Genomic DNA, 25471 nt, shown 5'->3' on the forward strand with positions numbered 1-25471 from the left:
CTCATAGCGGAAGGTTCTGACTTTCTGGATAAAGCCAAATCTGAGCCCACGCCTTGACAACACAGAGGATTCTAAATGTGAAAGCAGCTGCAAAGGCTTGGGTTGGGGCCAGGAAGAAAGGAGGGGAAAGAGACAGACACTGCCAGGTGTCCAGAACACGTAACCTGGCCCCAGGCAGCTCATCAGAACTAAGGGATGGATAGGGTGGTGGGAGGCAGGTCGGATCAGGCCAAGGAGTGGAGAGCCCACCTCTGATTCGGGGCCTGGGGTGGAGGTGGGGGGCAGCAAGTGGCTGAGGGAATTCCATTTCTTCAAGGATGCCAGTTTGCTGTCCAGGCCACAGGGAGCCCGAGACCCACCTCCCAGCAGACTGTAACTAGAAAGTTCGGTGGATGGGGTGGGTGGGCCACTGCCCCAGGTGGAGAGTACAGGAACAGAGACTAAGCACGCAGTGGCCCCCAAAGGGGCACATGGTAGAGTGAGGGGCCTACCCAGCTGCCGGTTGCCCAAGCCTTTCCATCCATTAAGGGGAAAACGACCAGAAAAGGCCACTCTTCTGTGCTGCTTTGCTTCAGCCATGTCCGAATCTCTGTGACCCTATGGACCATAGCCCCCAGGCTCCTCTGTCCATGGGATTCTCCTGGCAAGAATACTGGAGTGGGTTGCTGTGTCCTCCTCCAGGGGATCCTCCCAACTCAGGGATCGAAACTGTGTCTCTGTCTCCTGCACTGGCAGGTGGATTCTTTACCACTAGTGCCACAGGCCGCTCTTCCATCCCTGGCCAAATTCTGACTGAGTCCCTGATAGATCGGAAAAGCCCCTTGGAGAAAAACACACCCAAGGGCACACAGTCCAGTGAGGCCAGAAACTTGGCTCTGGGCCAGTCCCACATTTCAACAACCCCTACGCTAGAATGAAAATGAAAAGAAAGCAGACATGTGAATGTCTACCTTGTCACTGTCATTTAGATCTCCTGTCTCTTAATTGCTGATTGATCTTGAATCAGACATCTTCTGGTGGTTGTGACTCTGTAACAATCACTTAGGTGTCGCAAAGGCCCCGGTCGTCCCTTTGCGACAGGAGGAATCCCCATGTAACACCAGCAAGGTCGCCTGAATGCCTCTGTTTGCAGGATTTTTGCAGAAGAAGGATTTTCAGAGAGGGGTCCACCACCACCTGCAATTATTTTTTTGCAATTCTAAAACCCCTAAAGCTCTCAAATGGTGAGTTTTCTCCCCTTACATATTTAGTGGCAAAATCTGACCTGTACTGAGGCAAAGCTATTTACAGTTATTGATCCTAATAAGTCTGATTATTCACATGCTCCTCTGCAGAAATGGTCCCGTGTTTCGTGGTGTGAGCACGTCCAGACTCCGCCGGGCTGTCACGAAATGGATGGCAAACGTTTCTTCTCCCCTTCCTCAGATCTAAAATGTGTGAAGTCAGAGACCTGTCGGCCCTAAGGATTTCAGAGAAAAGAGTACGGGCCCCAGTGTTGAGTGTAATGGGGAAGGCTGCCCATGCGGACCTGGGTTGGTGAACTTGTACATGAACACCTGAGCAATTCCAGCAGTTTTGCCCCAGGAATGGAGCCACTGCCTTCCTTCCCAGGGAAACAAAGGTCAGATCCACCCAGACCTGGAAACTTCAGTGGCGAGGAGATGAAGTCGGCCATGGAGCCAGCAGACACCTGTAGGGACCCGTTCCCGCCGACAGCGGAGGGCACAGCAGGCTTTTCCACACCAGGGAAGGAATCTGTCTATCCTTACTCACACCCGGGTGTTGCCCCCAGGAGACCACTCCCACAGGGGCCCGGAGGAGGTGTCCACCGCAGTCCTGCCCCTTGACGAGCCCTGCTCGCCTGGACAGGGTCACTGCTGCCTGGCCTGGCCGCCCCGCACGCCCTCATGGTGGGCAGCGGACGAGGCGAGGCGGCCTGAGCCTGGGGCGCTCCAGCTTCTTGCGTCAGCATCCCCGCCTCCACCCCACTCCCCACCCAACCCAGATGCCCTCTGGGCGTCTGCGCTACAGGACTCTCTGGAGCAGCAGGAGGAGCTGGCAGCTCTCAGAGCCTGCTGAGGAAAGCAGGTGCGTTTTCAAAATAAATAGTATTCTCAAATCCCCTTCTTTCCACTCCAAACCCAGGAAGCGGCAGAAGAGAACACGTGAAGACCCCGGGCCGGCCGCTGCCTGACGTGGCCCTCCTGGGTACCGGGCTTCTCAGCGGCTCGCCGGGGCTCACAGCTGCTGTGGGATGCCCTGCTCCTTGTAGCCTGTGAGGGAGAAGCAGAGGAGAGACGGTCAGACACCTACTTCCCTCACCATTTCTCCAGGCGGTGGCCCCAGACTCCAATATGCTAGAACTTATTCACACAGACGTGTGAATGACTGCTACAGTGGTCCAGCTTTTCCCAAGGGTGCTGGCTTCTTAATGGGGAACAAGGGGATGAATGGAGAGAGTGGATTTCGGGGTTTAGTCGGGGAGACATGAGAGGAGGATTTCTGTTACAGACCTGCTGGGGGTTGAAAGGTTATCAACGTGCTCCTGAATCCACACCCCTGAAGCCACTGCACAAATGTGGCCCCGGCAGACCGGCCTGCTGCCATTTCCTAACGCGGCGCCTTGGGAGAAGGTGCCAGGGAGACTTCCCCAAGTAATGGGCATCTGGTACGTGTGGATGGAGAGGAGGAAGGAAGAGAAAAGGAAGACAGCATACAGAAGGGAGGAGCCAAGCCGGCGTGCTCCATCAGTTGGACATCTGTGACACAGGCCAAGGTGACTGCTGGCTTCGAGCCTTTAAAGCCTTGGTGGTGACTATGAGAACATGAGAAAAACCTGATCACTGTTGATATTAAGGAACTGATGCTAGTTTATTTGAGCATGAAAAGGTACTGTGGTTCCTTTTTTTTTTTTTTTTTTTTAAGACATCTACTAGGATATTTAAGGGTGAAATTGTCATCTGGGTTTGCTGAGTAGTTACCCCTATTAGCTGGTAACAGCCCACAGAGGAGCATCAGTGGACTTGTGTTTGTTTTTTTTTTCCCCTTTATTTACCAGGTTACTTATCAAGTTAAGGTGTTGGGGGTGGGGGTGGAGGCAGACGCAGGCAGTAATAGAAGAAAACAGAGCGGCCGTGAGTGGATGATGGCTGAAGCTAGTATAGGCGTTTAGAGACTCGCTATACTAGGCCTTCTATTTGTGTCTATGTTTGAACATTTTCCAAAATAAAAAACTAAAAATAGAAGCTTGTTGGCCAACTGGGAGAGGGGGTGTTTGTGTGCAGGAAGTGGGGGATAGGCAGGGGACCCGGAGGGTAGCAGTGTGAGGTGGGGGAAGGGCAGTGAAGGGGAGGGTCCAGGCAGCCCAGGCATGAGACCTGTGCATATCCCAACAGACTCACCTTGGGAAACTTCAGAGAAACACAGGAATACGAGGCAGCATGAGGAAGAGGAGAAAAAGAGAAAGAGAAAACAGTCTAAAAAAAGAAGCCAGACGTGAGACAAGCTGGGACCTGGCACCCAGGACCCTTTGCTGCAGTGCTTGCACCTGGACAAACTCTCTTTGAGCAACAAAATACAAAGAAACTATGAGGGATCAAAAATAACTGCATGCATGTGCATGAGCAGTAGGGGCAAATTATGGACAAGAAGATACAAAAAGACCAAAAGAACCAACTGTCACTTCTGAAGAGCCTGGAGCAAAAGCAGTCCCCTGCGCACAGCACCACCACCTAAGGCACCCCTCCAGCCAGACCCCTGGACCTGCCCCTACCTTCATCCCATATAAGGAATCAGTTCACCTTTCTGCTCCGGGAGCGACCAAGGGAACCTGTTATTAGTTCTCACTACCCTCTATTGCAACAGGGGCCCCCAATAAAACCTTGCCTGATTTCTAATCTGGCTTCTTATCAGTTTCTACTGATTAAGGAGGCCAAGAAACCTGGTCGGTAACAGAGGGACTGCCTGAAATATAAAATGGGAGAGGCTGCATGGTGGGGATTGGGAGATGAAAGGAGTCTGAAGTTTGCATTCACAGTGTCCAGCCACTGTGGCCAGTGGGCAGCCCCAGAGGGTGTGTGGGCTTCAGTTCAGGAGTGCAGAGCATCCTCCCCTCCCTGGGGGAGTCACTCTCCATGAGACACCGCCAAGAAGCTCTTTCCTCTTCCCTCCGAATCTCAGCCAAGGTCGCTCTTCTGCTCACCTTCTGCCCCTCACTCTTCTTCTGCCCCCAACCCATCTTTGTCTCAAGATGAATTCTGGGTGGCTCCAAGGAGGGACAGCTACAGGACAAGTTTGACTGTGACAACCTAAAGATGTTGAAGTGACCAATCCTGGCCCCTGTTTAACCCATGGGGTTCACCTTTTATGTGGACAGGAGTCACATATATAAAACCTAATGCTTTGGGAAAGACTCAGGCAGGGAATGGCAAACAGACTTTTATCTTGCAGACATCTTGGATCCATTAGTAGTGACTGCCTGAAGCCCTGTTTTGAAAACCGGTAAGACTATTCAGCAGAAAGTGTGAAGATAGATTAGCAATGTCTGCCAAGGGTATGGCAGCTGAAAAAGGCTCCTGTACAATTACCAAGTATTTATTGACCCACACCAATACAGGCTATTGTTAACTTATGGATTATTTTTATTAATATAAACAGAGCAGCAGCCTTGCAAGTTCTTGATTTTAACTGCTAGTTTGATTTAGAGTTCTCTGATTTCCCCCTTAGGAGGTTTTTCTTGATGGTAGGTTTCTTTTGTTGTTATTGTTTTAATTAATTAATAAATTCTTTATAGTAGGTCCTTGTTGGTAATCTATTTTAAATCTAGTAGTATGTACATGTCAATTCCAAACTCCCAATCTATCCCTCCCCATGACATGTTTCTTGGTAACACTCACATAATGCTAGGTAAAAAAAAATTACCGTGTTGTTACATTTGGAAAGTCTCCTTCAACGAGGTTGGAGTGACATGAGAAACAACAGCCCCTTATCCAACTATCTACTAGGGCAGACCTTGTGCTAGGACAGTCCATTGTGATGATTCTCTTCAATGTAGTATTCCTGAGACATGCACACTCCACTGTTGCTTGGGGTGATCTCAGCCCACAGCACAGTCTCAACAGTGGCAATTATTGATCTTTTGCAATTAGGGAAACGAAAAAGGGGCAAAGGCACCCATTGCTGAGATGGGTGAGCAAGTCTGGTGCCTAGGTGGCGTAGGTGGGTAGTAGTGAGGTGTGGTGGGTTTTCTGGGGCAGCCCTCAAGTCCATTCCCCAAACAGTGTTCTAAAAAGTCTGACACAAAGACAGCACTCCTGAAACCAAGGAGGTGATCCACCGGGAAGGCGTGGGCTGGGAAGAAGGGGGCAGGAAGGGAGGGGCCGTGGGTTCCAGCACTTGAGTAGCCTGCAGCCCAGCTACGGCCCCCACACCAGCCGTGAGAGAGGGGTTAATGCATAGTCAACAGCTAGGGTGGTGGAAGGTGAGGAAGCAATAGGTTCCCATCTGCCTGTCTCTGGTGTCTGTGTCCTCCTCTAGGAGGTGATAAAGGGGAGTTCTTGAAGCTATCTCTAAGATCCAGACCCTGTGGGGTCTGGTATCAAGCGTGACCCAAAAAGAGAATACCAGAAAGCTCTAGGCATCAGGTTAAGCATCAACACATTTATTCTGACACACCTTTGTGCCGTTATAACAGAAAGTCTCCTCACTAACACGCCCCAGTGCCTGGCCCAACACCTGTGTGATGAGGCAATGACTCAGTCCAGGGCTCATACTCGGCAGAGATGGGGCAGCCTTCCCAGGCTTTCCATCAGCCACTGAGGAAGCCTCTGAGAGCACAGGGCCCCTTCCAGGTTCCAGCTGGGAACAGGCCTCTCAGAGAAGCACCAAACTCCCACTGGGAAATGATCAGACTTGGCTTCTCCAGACTCACAGCGATGCTCTGCCCTACTCCCCACAAATGGAAGTGGTCCGCGGACCTTTCCCGGGGCGGGGCTCCCCTGAGGGAGCTGGATGCATCTGCCTCGGCCTCTGCCTGCTCTGCAGGCTCACCGACCCCCTTGCTGATGGGCAGCCCCTGCCCCGGGAGCAGCTGTCCCAGGAGGGACTGAGCATCTTCCGACTGTTCCTCAGCTTCCCTGCTGTTTCTCCTGCCCAGTGTTCCCCTCCGTGTTCTCTGGCCACCCCTGTCTCCCGGCTCTAATTCTGAGATGCCCTGGCAGTCCAGCACCCCAGCGGGGAAAGCAGCTGCTTCCACCAGCCTGTCTAACCAATCCACTGGCCCTGCTGGGCTCGCTCAGGCTCAGGGACCTGCCTTTTCTCTGGCCTGGTGGTTTGATTGGTCACTGACCCTAACCTTGCTGGGCCCTGGTATCTGAGTAAACCTTGGGTCTTGGATGCTCACAGGATTATGAACTCGGACTGAGTCAACTAGGAATCATTCTAGATCATTCTAGAGCCCCCTGACCCTTGGGCTTCCCCTCTTGCCCCCGCTGTTCTTCCCTGACACAGCTCACCTCCGGCACAGGCACTCCACCTGCAAATGGTCTTGTCAGGTGTGGGGCACAGGAGGAGCGTGGGGTGTGGGGAGAAGGGCAAAGGGCCTGTGAGGACGTGCTCCATGTGAGTGAGGAGCTTCGGCCTAATGAGGTAGACAGAACGTGTGACAATACAGGGACCTACACGGGGGCACGGGGTGACGAGCGCGGCTGCTTAAAATAGGTGTCTGTCTGAAGATCTCGCCGGGTTATTTTTAAAATGTTAATCAAGTCTTCTTCGGCAGTTTTGTGTCGGGATCAAGTTTGTGTTAAGTGACTGGTGAAGGTCCGCTGAATACAAATCAGGGAGAGGAAGGCTTTAGTATCAAGGAACAAAGAACTTACTTTAAAAGAAGTTGAAATTATGCAGCTCTGGCTGTTAAATAAAAAGCAGCTACAGGGTCTCCTGAGCACAAGTATGCCTGGTGGCCTTTTCCTTCTTTCTAGAAATGGCATGGTGGAGGCACGAGGGACTGAGCTCTCGTGGGCCACACCCTTGCTACCCTGGTGTTGTCAACCGGGCTGTTTCCTTGACAAGTGTGATGCCTGGTGTGTCTGAGCTGAACAGGCGCTCTCTCTCTTCTTTATTCACGCCCTCTGGCTCAGGTCTCTGCCTGATGCTCTCGTGATACCCTGCAGGCCCCAGGGCTGGGTGTGCGGGGAGAGTCCTCTAGACCAGGCAGCCACGGACACCAGTGAGCCCTTGGGGGAGGAGCAGGCCCAGCCGTGCAGATCTCCCTGCAAAGCCCCCACCTGACCCCCAACAGGATCACAAACAAACGCCCATCCCATCCTGGCCCCCACCCCTCCTCCAGCCCTGTTCCCCACATCCCGGCCCGGCCCCAGCCCCACAGCTACTCACTGGCGAGAATGACCATGTCCATGCCCCAGAAGATGCTCATGATCCAGCCCACCATGACGATGGCCGTGAGGATCTGGATGAGGGCCGCGGCGATGTTCAGCCAGAAGACACAGCACACGTGCCTGTCCGGGAGGTCCGTGCGGGCGCCACACAGCACGGTGAAGGCCGAGACGAACGTCCCTGTGAGAGGCCGGAGGGGACAGCCTTTGGAGGGCGCTGGGAGACGCAGTGGCACGTGTGCCCATCATGAGCTGGGGCCCAGTGGCTCGCCCTCCGGAGCTCCGAGAGGAACAACTCAGATCCAGCACCTTGCTGCTCAGACCACTGGCACCCACACTAGAGATGCCAATGTACCAGCCTGGAGGAGGCATGGCCCTGGGCAGCCAAGGACCCAGCACAGTCCTGAGGCCTCAGCGGAACACAGATGTCACCTAACAATCCATGCCTGCCATTAAGGAGCCACAATGCAGCCACTTGAAAGGACAACAGGCAGCAGGTGGAAAGGACACCAACCTCGTGTGGCAAAGCTCCTTAGGGCCTAAGAGTTCAGAGTTAGGAGCTGGAGTCGTTGAGGGGACAGGGAAGCCACCCAGAGGGTAAATTCAGGAAATGACCCCTAGCACACACACTGACCACGGTGCCTGCAGAGGGGAGTAAGCTCAGGCCAGGGTGCATCTCCCAGAACCCTTCCTTCAAGGGGCTCTCCCAGACACCCCAGACCTATAAGAGGAGGGACAGAGAGCCCGAGATTTTCTGAGCAGCCACAGGCACAAAGCAATGTGGTGAGTGTGTCTGTGGGCCTTACTTCATCCCAAACTTCCCAGAGCCCTGCAGGTATTAACAATATCACTACATTTTTATTGACACTTTTCTCAAGCCAGGCTCTTTTCTACACGGGCTCTGAGCCCGGTAACAACCCTGCAAGGTAGTTGGCATTCCTCCAACTGTGTAAGTTCTCTATGGCTGCTGCAACAAGTTACTGCAAACGTAGTGACTGAAAGCAACACATGCTGGAGGTTAGAAGTCTGAAATGGATCCTCGGGGCTGGCTCGTTTCCGGAGGCTCTGGGGGTAAATGCTTTCCTTGCCTTTTCCAATTTCTCAAGGTTGCCTGCATTCCTTGGCTCATGGCCCCTTCCTTTGTCATCAAAGCCAGGAGCTGTACATCTTCTCTCCTCTCAAACCTCAGCTTCCATCCTTACATCCTCTCCCTCTGACTATGATCCTCCTGTCTCCCTCTGACTATGATCCTCCTGTCTCCCTCTTGTAGGGACCCTTCTGATTATCCTGGGCCCAGTGGATAATCCAGGGTAAGCCCCATATTTTTAAGATCCTTAAATTAGTCACATCTGAAAGGTCCTTCTTTTTTATGTAAGGTAGCATCTTTGCAGGTTCTGGGATCAGGATATGGACATCTCTGGGGGTGGGCATCATTCTGTCTATCATACTATCTTACATACTGCATTAACCTGGTGTTTCCGATGCTTTGGTATCTGGAGACTTGCTGACTCTGTAGAGATCCCCCTCCCAGGGCTAGCCAATTCCTAGGGATAGCAACTGACTTTCTTATGCAAGACAAACAATCGAGAATGCACACCCAGACTGCTCTTTTATAGACTCTCACCCTCTTCTGCCCTAATCACTCAGAGCCAGGCACCAGACAGCTCAGGCAGTCCCTACAACCTGGGGAACACTAGCCCATCCTAAGCCTGCTTGACTTGTCTTGACATTCCTTCACATGGAAATCACAGCAAAGTCTCCTGCCCATGTCTCCCCCTAACTTCCTCTGCCTCCTAATAGTCCCTGGTCCTTCCACATGTGCACCTCCAAAGTGTGGTATGCCTCTCCTCTTAGGAACTGTGAGTAACAAACTATCTTTTCAATGGCTGTCATTTCCTGATCTGTTGGCCTCACCACACCTCACTATTAATAATAACAAAACCTACATTTTAAAGCACGCGCGTACACTCAGAGTCAAGAATTAAGTATCTCAGACTTTCCTGGTGGTCCAGTGGTTAAGAATCCTCCATCCAATGCAGAAGACATGGGTTTGCTTCCTGGTCTGGGAAGATTCCACATGCCTCCGAGTAACAAAGCCTGGGTGCCACTCTACTGAGCCTGTGGAGCCTGAGCTCCACAACAAGGGAAGGCACCGCAATAAGAAACCTGAGCACCTCAACTAAAGAGCAACTCCCACTCACCATAACTAGCGAAAGAGCCGGGACAGCAGCAAAGACCCAGCACAGCCAAAAATAAATACATTAATTAATTTTAAAAGGAGGATTAAGTATCTTGTCCAAGGTCTCACGCATGGGTAGGCATTGACCCCACCACTGTCTGATGAGAAAGACAAACTTGGAGAAAGGAGAACTGAAAAATGATGGGGACATGAATTCAGGGCTTAGTAGTGGACATGGAAGGAAATAGGACATAGGGACCAGTAGAATGTATATGTTGCCATCCATTGCCTCTGCTTATGTGTCATGCTGTGAGACATGAGATAAACACTAGATGACACCATTTAAAACACACAGCCAAAGTGGAAAGATGGTAGAAGGTGAACAGGAGCATGTGGGGGAAATACTAAGCAACATTAACACAGGTGCCATTTACTGCATTCCTATAGTGCATTACAACATGCTACCACACTCTCCTACTCACACTGCCTCTAATTCTTATGACAGTTCATGATGGTTATTATTATCCCCACTTTACAGATGGGGAGACCAAAGATCAAAGAGGCTAAATGACTTGTCCACAGAGTAGAGCCAAGATGTAAACCCAGAATTGTCCAGAGCAGAAACCTGAGCTCTTTTCAGTCTAGGGTGTTCCAGCCTTACATTAAAAATTAAGGAAAACAGTAAAGCCCTTCCTCAATAAAATTAAAAATAGACTTGCCATATAACCCAGGAATTCTACTTCTGGGTATATACCCAAAAGAATTGAAAGTAAGGTCTCAAAGAGATATTAGTATGCCTGTGTTCATTGCAGTATTATTCACAATAGCTGAAACATGGAGGCAACCCAAGTGTCTACAGATGGATGAATGGATAAGCAAAATATGATCTATACATATCATGGAATAGTATACATCCTTTAAAAAGGGAGGAATTTCTGACATGTGCTACAACATAGATGAGCCCTGATGACATTATGTTAAGTGAAATAAGCCAGTTACAAAAAAACAAATGTATCATTTCACTTATATGAGTTACCTAGAGTAGTCAGAATCATAGGAATAGGAAATAGGATGCTGGTTGCCAAGGTCTGGGGGGAGGAGGTTATGAGGAGCTATTGTTTAATGTCTAGTATTGTAAGATAAAAGAGTTCTGGAGACAGATGGTGGTGATGGGTACACAGCAATTTGAATTTGCTTAATGCCCATGAATTGTGCACTTAAGAACGGATTCTGTGTAGTTTACTACAAGAAAAATAATTGGAGGGAAAAAGGAAAGAAACTTCATCCTTAATGATTTTCAAAATATTGTTGAACCTCTCCACATTCCCCCAGCCCTGCCCGGGCCAATGTCCTTCACGGAAGCAGACGGTGCCCTGACTCTGGCTAACAGTGTCCTGACTCAGTGGGATCTGGCTGAGGTTCTGTGAACCCCTGTCTCTTTGTAGCTGTGGCCTCACCATGGTCATCCTGCCTAGGAAATGGGAACAAGTTCTTACTCGACTGAACCATAAGAAATCACCATCTTGGTAGGTCAAAGAATAACAGCAGTTTCGTATGGCTCAGCCTAACATGTAGCTGATATGAAAAATTTGAGCATAAGGAAACCCCTGAACTCAGAGATTCTTAGTTAAAAGGTCATCTAATCCATCCTCTGCCCCAAAACAGCATATCACCAGAATTACCAAACTGATTAGAGGCCAGTGAGCCTCTTCATGTATCTAGTTGCTTGCCATGGAGAGAGGGAGGCCTAGCCAGCCTGCTGCTCTGGGGACAGGAAACATCAGCAAAGAGGAAGGCTTATCTGCTGGGGAAGCTGGGCTAACCCACATTTTATTTAAAAGACAACATGGGTGTGGTGTGGGAGGGACTTTAAGACATGTATAAGAATAAAAGCACATTAGTCACATACCAACCAGTACAATATGTACATATATTACCTGCAGTTGCATCAATCTGGATAAATTACAAATTAGTTATTAATTTGGATAAATAATTTCATTTACTAGGAAACAATGGTGATAGGTCCCTTTAGCCATTTGTTGTTTTTGTTCGGTCACTCAGTCATGTCCAGCACTTTGTGACCGCCATGGACTGCCAGCGCACCAGGCTGCCCTGTCCTTCACCATCTCCTGAAGGTTGCTCAGACTCACGTCCATTGAGTCGGTGATGTCATCCCTTTTGCCATATAAGGTAATATTTGCCACAGAAGGGCTTCCCAGGTGGCACTAGTGGTAAAGAATCCACCTGCCAATGTAGGAGACAAGAGATGTGGGTTGGAGCCCTGGGCTGGGAAGATCCCTCGGAGGAGGGCATGACAGCCCACTCCAATATTCCTGCCTGGAGAATCCCATGGACAGAGGAGCCTGGTGGGTTATAGTCCATAGTGTTGCAAAGTTGGACACAACTGAAGCGATGTGGCACACATGCCTGCACATGCTATAGAAGGTAAGCATTAAGTGAATGGATTTATAATATACAAACATCGTTTTAATCTACTCATCAGGAAATTAAAAAAATTATTTTAGCACTGCTGCTGCTGCTGCTAAGTCACTTCAGTCGTCTCCGACTCTGTGCGACCCCATAGACAGCAGCTCTGCAGTCCCTGGGATTCTCTAGGCAAGAACACTGGAGTGGGTTGCCATATCCTTCTCCAGTTGCATATGAAGAGGTATTATTTTAAACGAGTCTTACTTGCTAAAGAAAGAGCCCCCACTCCCAACAGCAACCAGTTAGTCCTACCAGTCCAACCAGTTATTCCATGAGCACCAACCCTGAGCCAGTGCCAGGCCCTGGAACAGAGAGTGCAGGCTGGTGCTGGAGACTTGGCTGGGTCCCTTGCAGGGAGCTCACGCTCTGGTGGGGATACTGAGTTCCAGAAAGAACAGTGACGAATCAAGTTTGGTTTATCAGGAAAAACTTCGCAGAAGCAAACGTGATGAGGGGAAAGGTATAGAAAGCCAATGGGAAATAGTCAAGTGGAGGAGGGGAAGAACACCCCAGAGACAACCTAGAATGTCTGTCCAGAAGCCCAGAGGGTGGCAGGGAACTTTGAGGGTGCCACATGCAGGGCAGGGATGAAAATCGGGGCTGGAGGTGGGCAGCTGTCAGACTGTGGGGGGAGGGGGGTGCCTGAGGGCCTTGCTATGGGGCCTGGCTTCCTCTTCCAGGCAACCAGGCAGCCCCTGGGAAGGCTGGTTTCAGTGGGGAATCACAGGTCAGGGTTGTGACCCCCAAGGGGAGGATGGGGCAGAAGGGATAAGGCAGAGTCTGGGAGGTGAGATGAGATGAGGTAGGCAGGGAAGCATGGTAGTAGATGCAGGGGACAGAAGGACCCCCGGTTGGGGGGGGTGTCCTGGGGATTGAGGGGCCTGTTCATTTCGGAGAAGGGAGAAGGGGGTACAGTCGGCTCTGGGTATCTGGTTTCCCACACTATGTGGTGAATGTGGAGCCACAGACCAGGTGGGGAAGCCAGTGAGGGCGGCACCCATGGGCTGAGCAGAGCCGAGCTGGAGACAGGCTCAGGAGGGTCGCCTGCAGGTAGTGGAAGTCGTCAAAGTGAATAAGGTCATCCAGGAAGGGGTGGAATTCAAGGAAAGATCCAGGGGACATCAAGGCCACAAAGGGGACAGAGGGGGGCCGATCAGAGAGAGGTGAGAGCGTGTGTCCCAGACACAGAGGAGTCTCGGGGAAGAGAAGCTGGTGGACAGGGTCACCGGCTGCAGAGATGGAGTGGGGACAGGCAGGCCCCAGGTCGAATTAAGTCACCAGTGGCCTCAGGGAGAGTCTGAGAAGCTGAGGGGCTGAGAGCAGGGAGCAGGATATCAGAGTTTCAGGGAGAGAAAGAGGTGAGGATTCGAGCACATGGGAGAGGACCCCTCTCTCCTTGGGAGAAACTCAAGCTTGTCTGGCTGCTGAGGAGAAGCCAGCGGGGAGGGAGAGGATGAGGATATAACCAGACCAGAGAAGCGGGTAGCAAGGTTCTCGAGAAGGTAAGGGGTAGGGGATCTACTGCAGATTTTCCAAACTGGTTCATACATTAGAATTCTCCAACTGAGATTTATTTATTTCCAAACTAGGAAATTTATTTCCAAATTGGGAAAGGAGTATGTCAAGGCTGTATATTGTCACCCTGCTTATTTAACTTATATGCAGAGTACATCATGTGAAATGCTGGGCTGGATGAAGCACAAGCTGGAATCAAGATTGCCAGGAGAAATATCAATAACCTCAGATATGCAGATGACACCACCATTATGGCAGAAAGCAAAAAAAAACTAAAGAGCCTCTTGATGAAAGTGAAAGAGGAGAGTGAAAAAGTTGGCTTAAAACTCAACATTCAAAAAACTAAGATCATGGCATCCAGTCCCATCACTTCATGGCAAATAGATGGGGAAACAATGGAAACAGTAACAGATTTTATTTGGGGGGCTCCAAAACCACTGCAGATGTTGACTGCAGCCATGAAATTAAAAGACTCTTATTCCTGAGAAGAAAAGCTATGACCAACCTAGACAGCATATTAACAAGCAGAGACATTACTTTGTCAACAAAGGTCCATCTAGTCAAAGCTATGGTTCTTCCAGTAGTCATGTATGGATGTGAGAGTTGGACTATAAAGAAAGCTGAGTGCTGAAGAATTGATGCTTTTGAACTGTGGTGTTGGAGAAGACTCTTGAGAATCCCTTGGACTGCAAAGAGATCAAACCAGTCCATCCTAAAGGAAATCAGTCCTGACTATTCATTGGAAGGACTGATGCTGAAGCTGAAACTCCAATACTTTGGCCACCTGATGTGAAGAACTGACTCACTGGAAAAGACCCTGATGCTAGGAAAGACTGAAGGCAAGAGGAGAAGGGGGCAACAGAGGATGAGATGGTTGGATGGCATCACTGACTCAGTGGTCATGAGTTTGAGCAAGCTCTGGGAGTTGGTGATGGACAGGGAAGCCTGGCGTGCTGCAGTCCATGGGGTCACAAAGATTCAAACACAACTGAGCAACTGAACTGAACTGAACTGAACTGAGGTTTATACAAATGCAGGTTGCAGGGTACCTGCAGGGTACCTCCAACCCACCAGAGGCACAGGGATGTGTCCAAGGACTGCTCGTTTGAAAACAGAAAAGAAACATTCCCCCAACTGATTCTAACACATAATCAGGCTTGAGAATCCTTCTCTGATAGGTGGAGAGGTTGGCCTCCCAGATAGAGAGCCAGAAAACCACACAACCTTGTAAGAAATTAACCCACAATTCTTGCCTTTTACTCTGTCCCATAGCATCCCCCACAAGACTTAGAGCTGAGTCAGGGAAGCTGTCCTCCAGTGTTTCTGGCGGGGGCCAAGGTCCAATCAGGCCTTCCCTGCTGGCTCAATGGTAAAGAACCCACATGTAATGTACGTGATGCAGGTTCGATCCATGGGTTGGGAAGATTCCCAGGAGAAGGAAATGACAACCTGCTCTAGTATTCTTGCCTGTAGAATGCCATAGAACAAAGGAGCCTGGCTGGCTATAGTCCATGAGGTCACAAAGAGTTAGACATGATTGATTAAACAGCAACAAGGTCCAGCCAAACACTAACTGGCACAAGAGAAAATGATGGTAATGAACTAAACTGTCAACTACCATAATCAGTGTGCTGAAAGACACCTGGGACCTAGGTGCAGACATATGCATTCTCTGTCCTACATGACCCCAAGGGAGAGAGATGGGCGGGGGAAGCCGGAGGAGGACCCTGCCCCCACCCCACAGAGGCTTACAGCAAAGACGCCAGAGGGCTGTGCAGTCACAGGGCTCTGCTGAGGTCACCAGCTTCCCCCAGGAGCTAGGGCTGAGGCTCCAGGAGCGTGCAGTGGGAGGGGAAGGGCTCTTTCATTCTATCCTGGATGTCCCAAAGGGTCCTGCGGAGGTGGTGGGGATAGGAGCGGGAGAAGCAGGGCAAAGCGAGCTGGTAGTCTCCCATCAGGACGGAGCCTGCGGGCTGAAATCATCCTTCCCGAGTCCCTTCAGGCTCAGGTTTTCTTTTGACTCACAAGGGAGTAGTGGAAGGTTCTGAACTTAAGGCAGGTGAGGGGGGATGGGGAGGGTCACAACGGGGAGAAGAGTAGAGCTGCTCCAGAGAAAATGTGCTCCCCTGGGACGGAGGCCAGGAAGTCCAGCTGGATTCCAGGCATCACCTGCAGCTGGCTCTGTGGTCATTAAGATGTGCCGCTCGTCAGTGGCTGAGACCCACACCCGGATGACCTCCATCACTGCTCCAGGGAGAGTTGGTTGAGCACAGCTCTCGGCAAAACTTTGAGTGTGAGTCTCAAGAAGGAAATGTAATGGAAGCCTTGGTCTGGACTTCACAGCCTAATGAAAGGACAAGCCACACCTTACAGAACACATCCCACTGCTAACTGTGTCCAACTCAGAGCCAGTCTGAGATAAATGGGAGATCACGTTCAGGGTCAGACTCAGTTCTATAAGATTCCATTTCTCAAACCTGGTTGGGGGGTGGCATAAGAAGCAATGGAAATTGTACTAAAAAATACATCTTCCTGGGTCACTGAGATTCTAATTCAGCCAGCCTGGTCATCAAGTTTTCATCATTATGCAATCACTTCAACTGGAAACTGGACAAAAGCCCTAGGAAGACAGAATCAAAATAGTTTCAAAGTAGGGTTTCCCTGGTGGCTCAGTGATAAAGAATCCACCTGCCAATGCAGGAGATGCGGGTTCGATCCCTGGGTCAGGAAATGGCAACCCACTTTAGTATTCTTATCTGGGAAATTCTTGGACAGATTGAATTCCAAAGAAGATATACAGATGGCCAACAGGCACACAGAAAGATGCTCAACATCACTAACCATCAGGGAAACGCAAATCAAAACCACAATGAGATATCACCTCACACCTGTCAGAATGGCTATCATCAAAAAACAAACAAACAAACAAACAAGTGCTGGTGAGGATATGGAGAAAAGGAAACGCTCATGAACTCTTTGTGAGAATGCAAATTGGTGCAGCCACTGTGAAAGACAGTATGGAAGATCCTCAAAAAATTGAAAATAGAACTATGATATGATCTAACATTTCCACTTATGAGTATTTATCTGAAGAAATGAAAACACTAATTAGAAAAGATATAGTCTATGTTCATTGCAGCATTATTTACAATACCCAAGGTAAAGAAGCAACCTAGGTGTCCACCAATAGATGAATGGATAAGGAAGGGATAAATTGAATACTACTCAGCTATAAAAAGGGAATGAAATCTTGCCATTTGCAATAATATGAATAAACCTAGAGGGTATTAATGCTAAGTAAAGTAAGTCAGAGAAAGCCAAATACTGAGTGATTTCACTTATATGTAGAATCTAAAAAAACAAAGCAAATGAACAAACATAACAAAACAGAGAGAGTCAAAAATACAGAGAACAAACTGGTGGTTGCAGAGGGGGAGGAGAGAAGCAGGTGAGGGAGATTAAGAGGTACAAACTTCCAGTTGCAAAACAAGTGAGTCATTGGTAGGAAATGTACACTGTAGGTAATACAATCAATAATTATACAATACCTTTATATGGCAACAGATGGTAACTAGACTTACCACAATCATTTCGAAATGTAAGAAATATCAAATCACTATGTTGTGTAACAGGAACTAACATAGTGTTATAGGTCAATTATACTTCAAAAACACACACATTCACAGAAAAAGAGATGGGATTTGTGGTTACGAGAGACAGGGTGGAAGAAGGTGGAACTGGATGAAGGTAGTCAAAAGTACCAAATTCCAGTCAGTTATAAGATAAGCATTAGGGATGCAATGTACAATGTGATAAATATAATTAACGCTGTTCTGTGTTATATATGGGGCTTCCCACGTGGCTCAGTGGTAAAAAAAAAAATCCACCTGCCAATGCAGAGACGCAGGAGAAGCAGTTTCATCTCCAGGTCAGGAAGACCCCCTGGAGAAGGAAACGGCACCCCACGCCAGTATTCTTGCCTGGAAAATCCCATGGACAGAGGAGCCTGGTGGGCTACAGTCCATGGGATTGCAGAGTTGGACACAACTTAGCAACTAAACAACAACAACATGTTATATATGAAAGTTGCAGAGAGAATAAATCCTAAGAGTTCTCATCACAAAGAAAATTTTTTTCTATTTCTTTAATTTTGTTTCTTTATGAGAGGATGGATGTTCGCTTCATGATGTGTGTAAGTCAAATCATTATACAATACTGTATGTAAGTTATATCTCAATACAACAGAAATAAAAATACATTAACAAAAAATCTGCCAGTGTCTTTGCCCCATCGATCCTGGACTTGTGGCAAAAGGCTTTGTGAACTGTTCTCACCATTCCCGACAGCACAAAGAGCCCTAATGAGGTGGCAGCAGTTCATTAGAAGGTGGCTTGTAAGTGGGAAGCTCATCATTTCAGTGCAGGAACGGGGGGTTTGTTCCTGTTGTCAGCAGCTCTGAGCAGACATTCTATCCATCTCTGATCAATTAGAGATGGGAAAGTGCGTTTATTACAACTTAAACCTTTCTGAGCATCAATTTCAAGGAAGGAAAATAATGAAGGGTGGACAGGTGAACTTTCTGTCCCCCCAGTAAAGAGAAGGTGTAAGGCACCTGGGACCACTTTGGCCTTAGCCCCAGCTGCTACCCTACACCCGGTGCCTCTCTCCGCACCCTCTCCCTAGTCAGAAATGACTAGGGTACCCACTCTGTATTCCCCCCTGGGCCTCAGGAAAACTCTGAGGAGTCACTGAGGGATTCAAGGATTGAGGAGCTCGGGGAAAGGCAGCCAGGAAGAAGCCTTCGGGTGGATAAGGGGGTTTACAAGTGAGACCTCCGCGGGTAACAGTCCTGGTTCAAGACTACAGCCACTATGGGGCCTTAGATTTTCCAATGGAAACGGCTCCATGGTTTAAAGGGAGGAGAACAGGGAGTCCCCATGGCTACCACTAATAAATCTGTTGTCCTTCCTTTGAGGACAGAGAAAACAAGACCAGCCCTCCTCTGTCCCTCTTACTGCGGCCACTGTGACATCAGGCTGATGGGGGTGAGGGGGCAGGCTGACTGCAACTGATAATTAATTTTAATGGCACTGGGTACTGCATCAGCCTCCCTGTGCTTGTCAGCAAATCTCCTCTGCCCTCAGCTTCCCCGGCCAGATCCTTGATGTGCTCCAAGACACACTCCCATCCCTGGACAAGCTTCAGGACTGAACTGAACCCCTTGGACTCTCGGGGACCCCAGGCTTTCCCTACGATCTTCAGCCTGAGCAGAAATATAATCACGTGCAATTTCTCAGTTCCTCAGTTTTGAGCCTTGTCACAACAGATTCTGACTTAAATGGCAGAAGATAAACTGAGGAAGTGGGGATGGGACCATGAGGGCGGCTGTGTACTGACCAGGGCAAGGAGCCCAGGCTGGCATGGAGGCCCCAGGAGACTGAGCTTCGTCCCTCCTGCCTTCCAGCAGGTCTGGTGTTCAGGATGGTCAGTCAGGTGGACGGATGGGCAAGGGCAGCAGCAGTGACATTTGCTGGGGGAAACAACAACAGCTTCCATCTCTGCAGAATTTGCAACCTGACAAGATGCAATTTCCATGGATGGGTAGACACTGAGATTAAAAACAGAGAGGGGCTCTGCCCAAGGTCACAGCTGCCGAGGAGCCCTTCTGAGATCACTGTGGTGAGAACCTGCAATGAGGTGAAGCCCGAGGCGCTGCTCTGGGGACACGGCTGCAGCAACAGACTTGGGAACTAGAGCCCAGCATCTGCCCCTGAACCCAGTGGGTGTCTCACCCACATGGGCAAGGCCTCTGGGCTCGCGGCTGACCCTCATTCGATCACCCAAATGACAAGTAACATCTTTGTAGCGGCTGCCATCTGCTTGCATTGAGACTGTTGAATTGGAGTCACTCTCTCCTCATTGAGTCAAGTGAGAGGACGAGGCTGCCCTGGGCCTGTGGCACCCAAGTGAGTGTGAGGCCAGGTGTGCCAGCACCCGAGGGTGCTCATCACTGGGATGCTGGGGGAGCTGACCCAGGTGCCCCGAACGGTGGCCCCCCAGACAGGGCAAGAGGGAGGGCACCTCGGCCTGGCACCCTGCTTGAAGCCCTCGGCAGCAGAGGCTTTGGGGAACCCTGACCTGTGCACCGCAGGTGGTGGGAGAACACCCCCCATCAGAACACCCAGGCCTGGAGGCACGCATTCCTGGGTGCAGAGTCGCCCCTTCCTTAAAAGCATACCGATTCATTTCATCCACTCATTTCCTCCATGTATTCAGGCAGCATTTATGAAGCACCTGCTGGGTGCCAAGAACTGGGCTAAAACCACGTGCACCGAACAAACAGGAGTGTCCCAGCCCTGAAGAATCTCACAAGGTGCTGAGAGACAGAAGTCACGAACACAGTCCGTGAGGTCAGTCCTGGGGGATAGGGCAGAGGCAGGGGGGACCCCAATTTATAAAAGGGACTCTGGAGCCAGAATGGCTGCACTGCCCCCGCCCCCGCAGAAGCCATGAGATCCTCACAAGTGACTGAACCTCTTTAGGCTTCAGTTTCCCCATCTGTGAAGCTAAGGTAATGATAGTAGCCTGCCTCATAGGGATGTGAGGACTGAATTCAAGCATGTAAAGTACATGGAACACAGGCAGCCCTCCTGGGAGCAAGGGGAGATCCTTCACCCCAAGCAGGGAGACCCAGAGAATCTTCCCCAGGAGGTGATGCCAGAGCAGAATCCTGACGAACAAAGAGTTACTCTTGAACATGAGTGAAGCTGAAAATCTCAATGAATCCTGCTCTCCTAGTGGCTTGTAGCCAATGGTACTACTCTTCATTCCACCTTAAACACGATTAATTATAACTTCTGAGTTCACTATGTCAGCCTCATGGAGACGGAGGCTCTGTATGCATCCATATGTCACGGTACTATGCGGCCAGTAAAATTACAATTATGATGACTCTGCAGCAAGCCAGACAAGTGTTTTAAGTGAAACTACAAAAATAGTATGTATACTGTACAGAGGACTATTTAAAAATATTTACATCTGTGGACAAGGATTGGAGCGTATTAAGCAGATGGGAATTGTTTTGCTGTGGCAGAATTGTGCTTAGTTGCTCAGTTGTGTCCGACTCTTTGACACCCCATGGACTATAGCCCACTAGGCTCCTCTGTCCATGGGGATTTTCCAGGCAAGACTGCTGGAGTGGGTTGCCATGCCCTCCTCCAGGGGATCTTTCCAACCCAGAGATCAAACCCAGGTCTCCTGCATTGCAGGTGGATTCTTTACCGTCTGAGCCACCAAGAAAGCCCATGGAAGAATCTGAGGTAACTTTTTCTCTGTTTTCAAAAACAAATTCTCTTGGGACTTCCCTGGTGGCTCAGTGAATAAGAAGCCGCCTGCCAATGGCAGGGGACCCAGGTTGGATTCCTGGTACGGGAAGATTCCACAACTCCTGAGCCCATATGCTGTAGCTACTGAAGCCCGCATGCCTAGAGTCTGTGCTCTGAAACAAGATAAGTCACTGCAATGAGAAGTCAGAGCACCTCAATGAAGAGTAGCCTCTGGTTGCTGCATCTAGAGAAGAGCCCCCACACAACAATGAAAATCTAGCACAGCCTAAATAAATAAATAAAAACAAGTCCTTTCTTCAGTTAGAGAAAGTTTCAGGCACCTGTTAAGATCTGACTCTGTGGCCCACCAAACAGCATCTTACTGAAACGGAGCAGGACCCTGTGGTCCTTGCAACCCCTCCATGTCATTGACCTGCCTTTTGCCTGAGGAACACTTAAGTCAAAGAATAAGTTTAACCAGAGAAGTGAGAAATACGGAACAAAGGAAATAGTCAAAGGAGACTAAATAATAATAATATAGTCACTAAGCACAGTCAAGGACCTTCAGTTCTCAAGGGCTAGAGCTAATATTCTGAGCCATATCCTGTGAGCAGTCTTACAGATACTAAAACACCAGGAGGAGAAGTTAACTACATGATGACCAGCCTGTACTCGTGACATAAGCTGCCACAATTCCGAGAACTGGCCTCAGAGAAATGGGAACAGATGGACCCTGGAACTGAAGATTAACTGTATCTAGAATAATCAAGATGACACTGGTCAGACCACTGATGATCAGCCTGAAGATGATGGTCAGAGATGACTGTATTGTTTCTGCATGTAGTCTCCCCTCCCACGTCTGTCTAGGAAAGTTCTTACCCCGCTGGTCGCTGTGGCTGGTGGCGGGAAGGCAGTGTGCAGGGAGAATCGGCCTTTGGACAGATTTCCACCATCCTCCACCTGCTACTCAGTTGCCGGCATCTGAAGTAAAGCAAACTTTCCTTTCCACCAACCTGGCCTGTTTATTGGCTTTTGAGCAGCAAGCAGCCAGACCTCACATATTCCCTTCAGTAACACGATTGGTGACAGAGAAAGTCACGTTGCAGTCAATCAAACCAGAGGACAGATGGCATGCAGACACCTAACACAGAAAAGAAATGATGCAGTGTGACCACACCTGGGCTGCGACAAAAGCCCCTGAACATCCAGGAACATCTCTGGAATTCAGCCCCCAGTCCTAGAACATCTTTCCCAGTGAAGCTGGCAAAGCTGGGCTCTTAGATGGGAGGGTCGGGCTCACCTGTTGGAGGTGGGAGGAGAAGGAGGAAGCTGAGGGTTCCTGTTTGGAAGCCAGGAAAGGACTCCAGTCGCAAGAGACCTGGAGAAGCCATGGTGGCTTCAGCAGTCACACGGCAATAACAGTGGAAAAGGGGGTGGCTGGGCTGAGCTGGTGCCCCAGCCTCCCAGAGGGCCAGGGAGGAAGAGGGAGGGCAGCAGGAGGCCTGTTTGGGGTTGGTGCTCAGGTGCTCTCTGTCTGGCTGGGGCCTCCCTATAGGCCTGGCAGTCAGACACACCTGCTCCTTCCTGGAGCCGGGCCTTGCGGAGTGGCCCCAGTGTGTGCTTCATGGCAGGGACAGCTTCCCGCTGGAGCTCCTGGGGCTGGATTCAGGTCGGCTCTCTCCATGCAGGGCTGACGTTGCAGCCCTCATGCCATGGGAGCATGCCATGCCTGCAGAGAGAGGGTGTCTGCTGCGGTTCTTCATTTTGGAAGTAAGCAACTCAATAGGCTCAAATGACAAAGGGAGTCATTGGCTCACATAATTGGAAAAGTTCAGAAAGGCAGTGTGGGCAGTGGTTAGAAAAAGTGGGCTCGAGGGTCAGACTGCTGAGCGCGATTCCTGATTATCATTTACTGGCTGTGGGGACGTGGGCAAATTACTCTGCCTCCAGAGGCCTATCTCCTCATCAAAAATTTGTTGACCTATTTCTTCATCTGTAAGGTAGGAGTTATAATAATACCTTATCCAGGCTCTTTGTAATGCTTAATAGAAATTATGCATTTAAAGTGCCTGGAACACACTAAGTCCTTAACCACTGTTCACTGTATTATTATTAATAAGAATTCAGGATTAGTTTGATTCCATGACTCAGTGATTCAACACAGACCCAATGTCTTCCACCTCTCTGTCTTTCATGGCATCAACTTTATTGCAAGACCAACTTCTCTCATGGTGACAAAATGATCATAGCAGTTCCAGTTTTCACATCCACACACCACTTGTCCAGAGATGACAGAACATTTCCATCCTAGTATTCCAATCTAGAGTCCTGAGATTTACCCAGAGTGGACTGTCACATGCCTGCCTTTGAACCAACGACTTGGCAGAAGATGGAAGGTACTTGCTGTCTTAAGCAACTGGGCTCACCTCTGGAGCCAGAAGTAGGGTCAGCTTCCTTTATAATGCCCAGATTGCATCGGGGTGTGGATTCCTGAGTGAAAATCTTAGTTTGGGGGTGGAGAGTAAAAAGAGGGTAATATGGGGCTGGTAAATTGTCCATGATGTTCACTAACAGAGGAGAAATGTGTTACAAAATCCAGCAGAGAAATGACAGGTTGGGCCATCTTTTTTAAATGAAGGTGTGATTTCAAAAGGTAGCTCCAAATTCTTTAACACTCTTCCATCAAAGGGTGGAGATCTACATTCCTCTTAAACTGTGCTCTGTGGCTGGTCAACAGAGCACATTATTATCAAAGCGCAGAGCTGCCAGCCACGTGCGGTATCACCTTTGACCCACACAACTGGAGGCAGCAGCCTAGGACGAGAAAGGCTCATTGACCCTGAAGCAGGGCCATCTGACTTCTGTTCCTCCTAGACACAGAACTAATATCTCTTGCCCCACCTCCCATTGAGGGATGACAGGCTGAGTCAGAGACAGAGAGGAGGACATGGTGACCACAAGGCCGTGGGGAAGGATAGAGGAAAGGGCCAGAGAGGAGGGGCTCCCTGAGGACCACTCCAGGTGGACAGGGACAGGCTAATAAGCACAGAGGAGGAAGAAGAAAGAACTGCCTCTACTTTCCTTTTGGCCAGACGTGTGCTTGATGTCTAAGGACAGACCCCTTCCCAGCCCTCCAACACTTGTTACTATGGCTCTGATGATGGATCTATAATGTATCAAGCATGCGTTAGAGATTAACATTTTACTATACTACCTCAGCCGATTCCCACAACAATCCACATCTTTATCCTCATTTAACAGACAGGACCTAGAGTAAAGGTGCATTAACCAACTGTAGTCAGGCTACCTTGGTGGCTCAGATAGTAAAGAATCTATCTGCAATGCAGGTGACCTAGGTTTGATCCCTGGGTTGAGAATATCCCCTGGCAAAAGGAATAGCAACTCATTCCAGCACTCTTGCCTGGAGAATTCCTTGGACAGAGGAGCCCGGTGGGCTAGGAGTCATGGAGTCGCAAAGAATCAGACACTGGGAGCAACTACACACACACAACCAATTGTAGTCAATTGCAGAAGGCAGGAGCCAGGGGGTTGAAAATGGAAATGAGATTTCAGTGGAATCTCAGAGAAACCTCAGCAGTGGAGGGGCCCCAGTTCTCTCTGAACCCATGTCTTTTGCAATGTGCTTTGCAACTCCTCCCATGAAAAGAACCTGTTTCCCCACCCTTTGAATCCAGACTGGCCTTGTGACTTTCACGGGCTGATACATGCGCTGGAAGAGGCATCATACCAGTTGAGAGCTGAGAGCAAGAACCACAGGCGCCTGCACTTGCTCTCGCACAGCTCTGTCCAGGCACCACATGAACAGGCCCAGCCCATCTGCTGGGGGATGTGACCACATGGAGGAGGCTCCAGCCATCCAGCCCTCCTGAACCCAGCCCACATCACAACCCACAGGCTGCTGTTTTAAGCCACTACATCTAGGGGAGGTTTCTTATACAGCAAAATCTAGCTAGACACCAACTGGGCCTGTTTTCAGAAACCCAGTGGCCACCAGGAAAGAGGAATGAGAGGCTGGAGGACTGAAGATCCTCCGCTCCATCAAGAGAACAGGAGGAAGGGGATGGACTCGGGTTTTGGCTGTAGACCCTCTCCTAGGACCTGAGAAAGCTTTTCCTGAAAACAGGAGCCAGACAGAATTGGTCTGGCTCCCCATGGATCATTCTCTAGAGAGACCACCTCTGGGGCTGCACTTTGCACCACTTGCTAGTTTCTTAAAGGGGCAAAGGGCACAATGGATTTGATAAATCTACTTATTTCAGGCAAGGGCCAAGAATTTAAACCAGCTGGCCTGATGGAGGCCTTCCTGTAGGTCTGGGAGGCTTGGACCTGACCCCTACAGTGCAGGGGGTCACGTAGTCGTCCCAGCTGCAGCCTTGGCATAAGTGGGGTTGCAGTGGCACCCCTGGGACCAGAGCTTCCAAGAGAAGGTTGAGAACTTCTATGGTGGCTGTAGGCTGACTCAGCTGAGGGGGCCACGGGGAAGGGACGCAGAAGCTGTGATGCTCAATGGGGCAGACGTGTGAGTAGGGAGGGAGGGAAAGGCAGGAGCT

General features: G+C 49.7%; 1 protein-coding gene across 2 annotated transcripts in view; it reads right to left on the reverse strand.

Moving 5' to 3' along the window:
* Nucleotides 1-1168: 1168 nt before the first annotated feature.
* Nucleotides 1169-25471, reverse strand: part of STUM (stum, mechanosensory transduction mediator homolog) — a 57549-nt gene continuing 33246 nt past the window's right edge. Inside the window, exons 2-4 of one of the 2 annotated variants that reach the window (XM_040263654.1) lie at nt 7396-7575; nt 3402-3410; nt 1169-2273 (exon numbers count right to left, since the gene is read on the reverse strand). In XM_040263654.1, coding sequence (XP_040119588.1) covers nt 2239-2273; nt 3402-3410; nt 7396-7575 — 224 coding nt within the window. In that variant the 3' untranslated portion in view covers nt 1169-2238. The remainder of the gene's footprint in view (nt 2274-3401; nt 3411-7395; nt 7576-25471) is intronic. The other variant, XM_040263655.1, reaches the window with a different exon arrangement.

Source organism: Oryx dammah, unplaced genomic scaffold (assembly GCF_014754425.2).
Source record: "Oryx dammah isolate SB20612 unplaced genomic scaffold, SCBI_Odam_1.1 HiC_scaffold_21, whole genome shotgun sequence".
Classification (NCBI taxonomy): Eukaryota; Metazoa; Chordata; class Mammalia; order Artiodactyla; family Bovidae; genus Oryx; species Oryx dammah.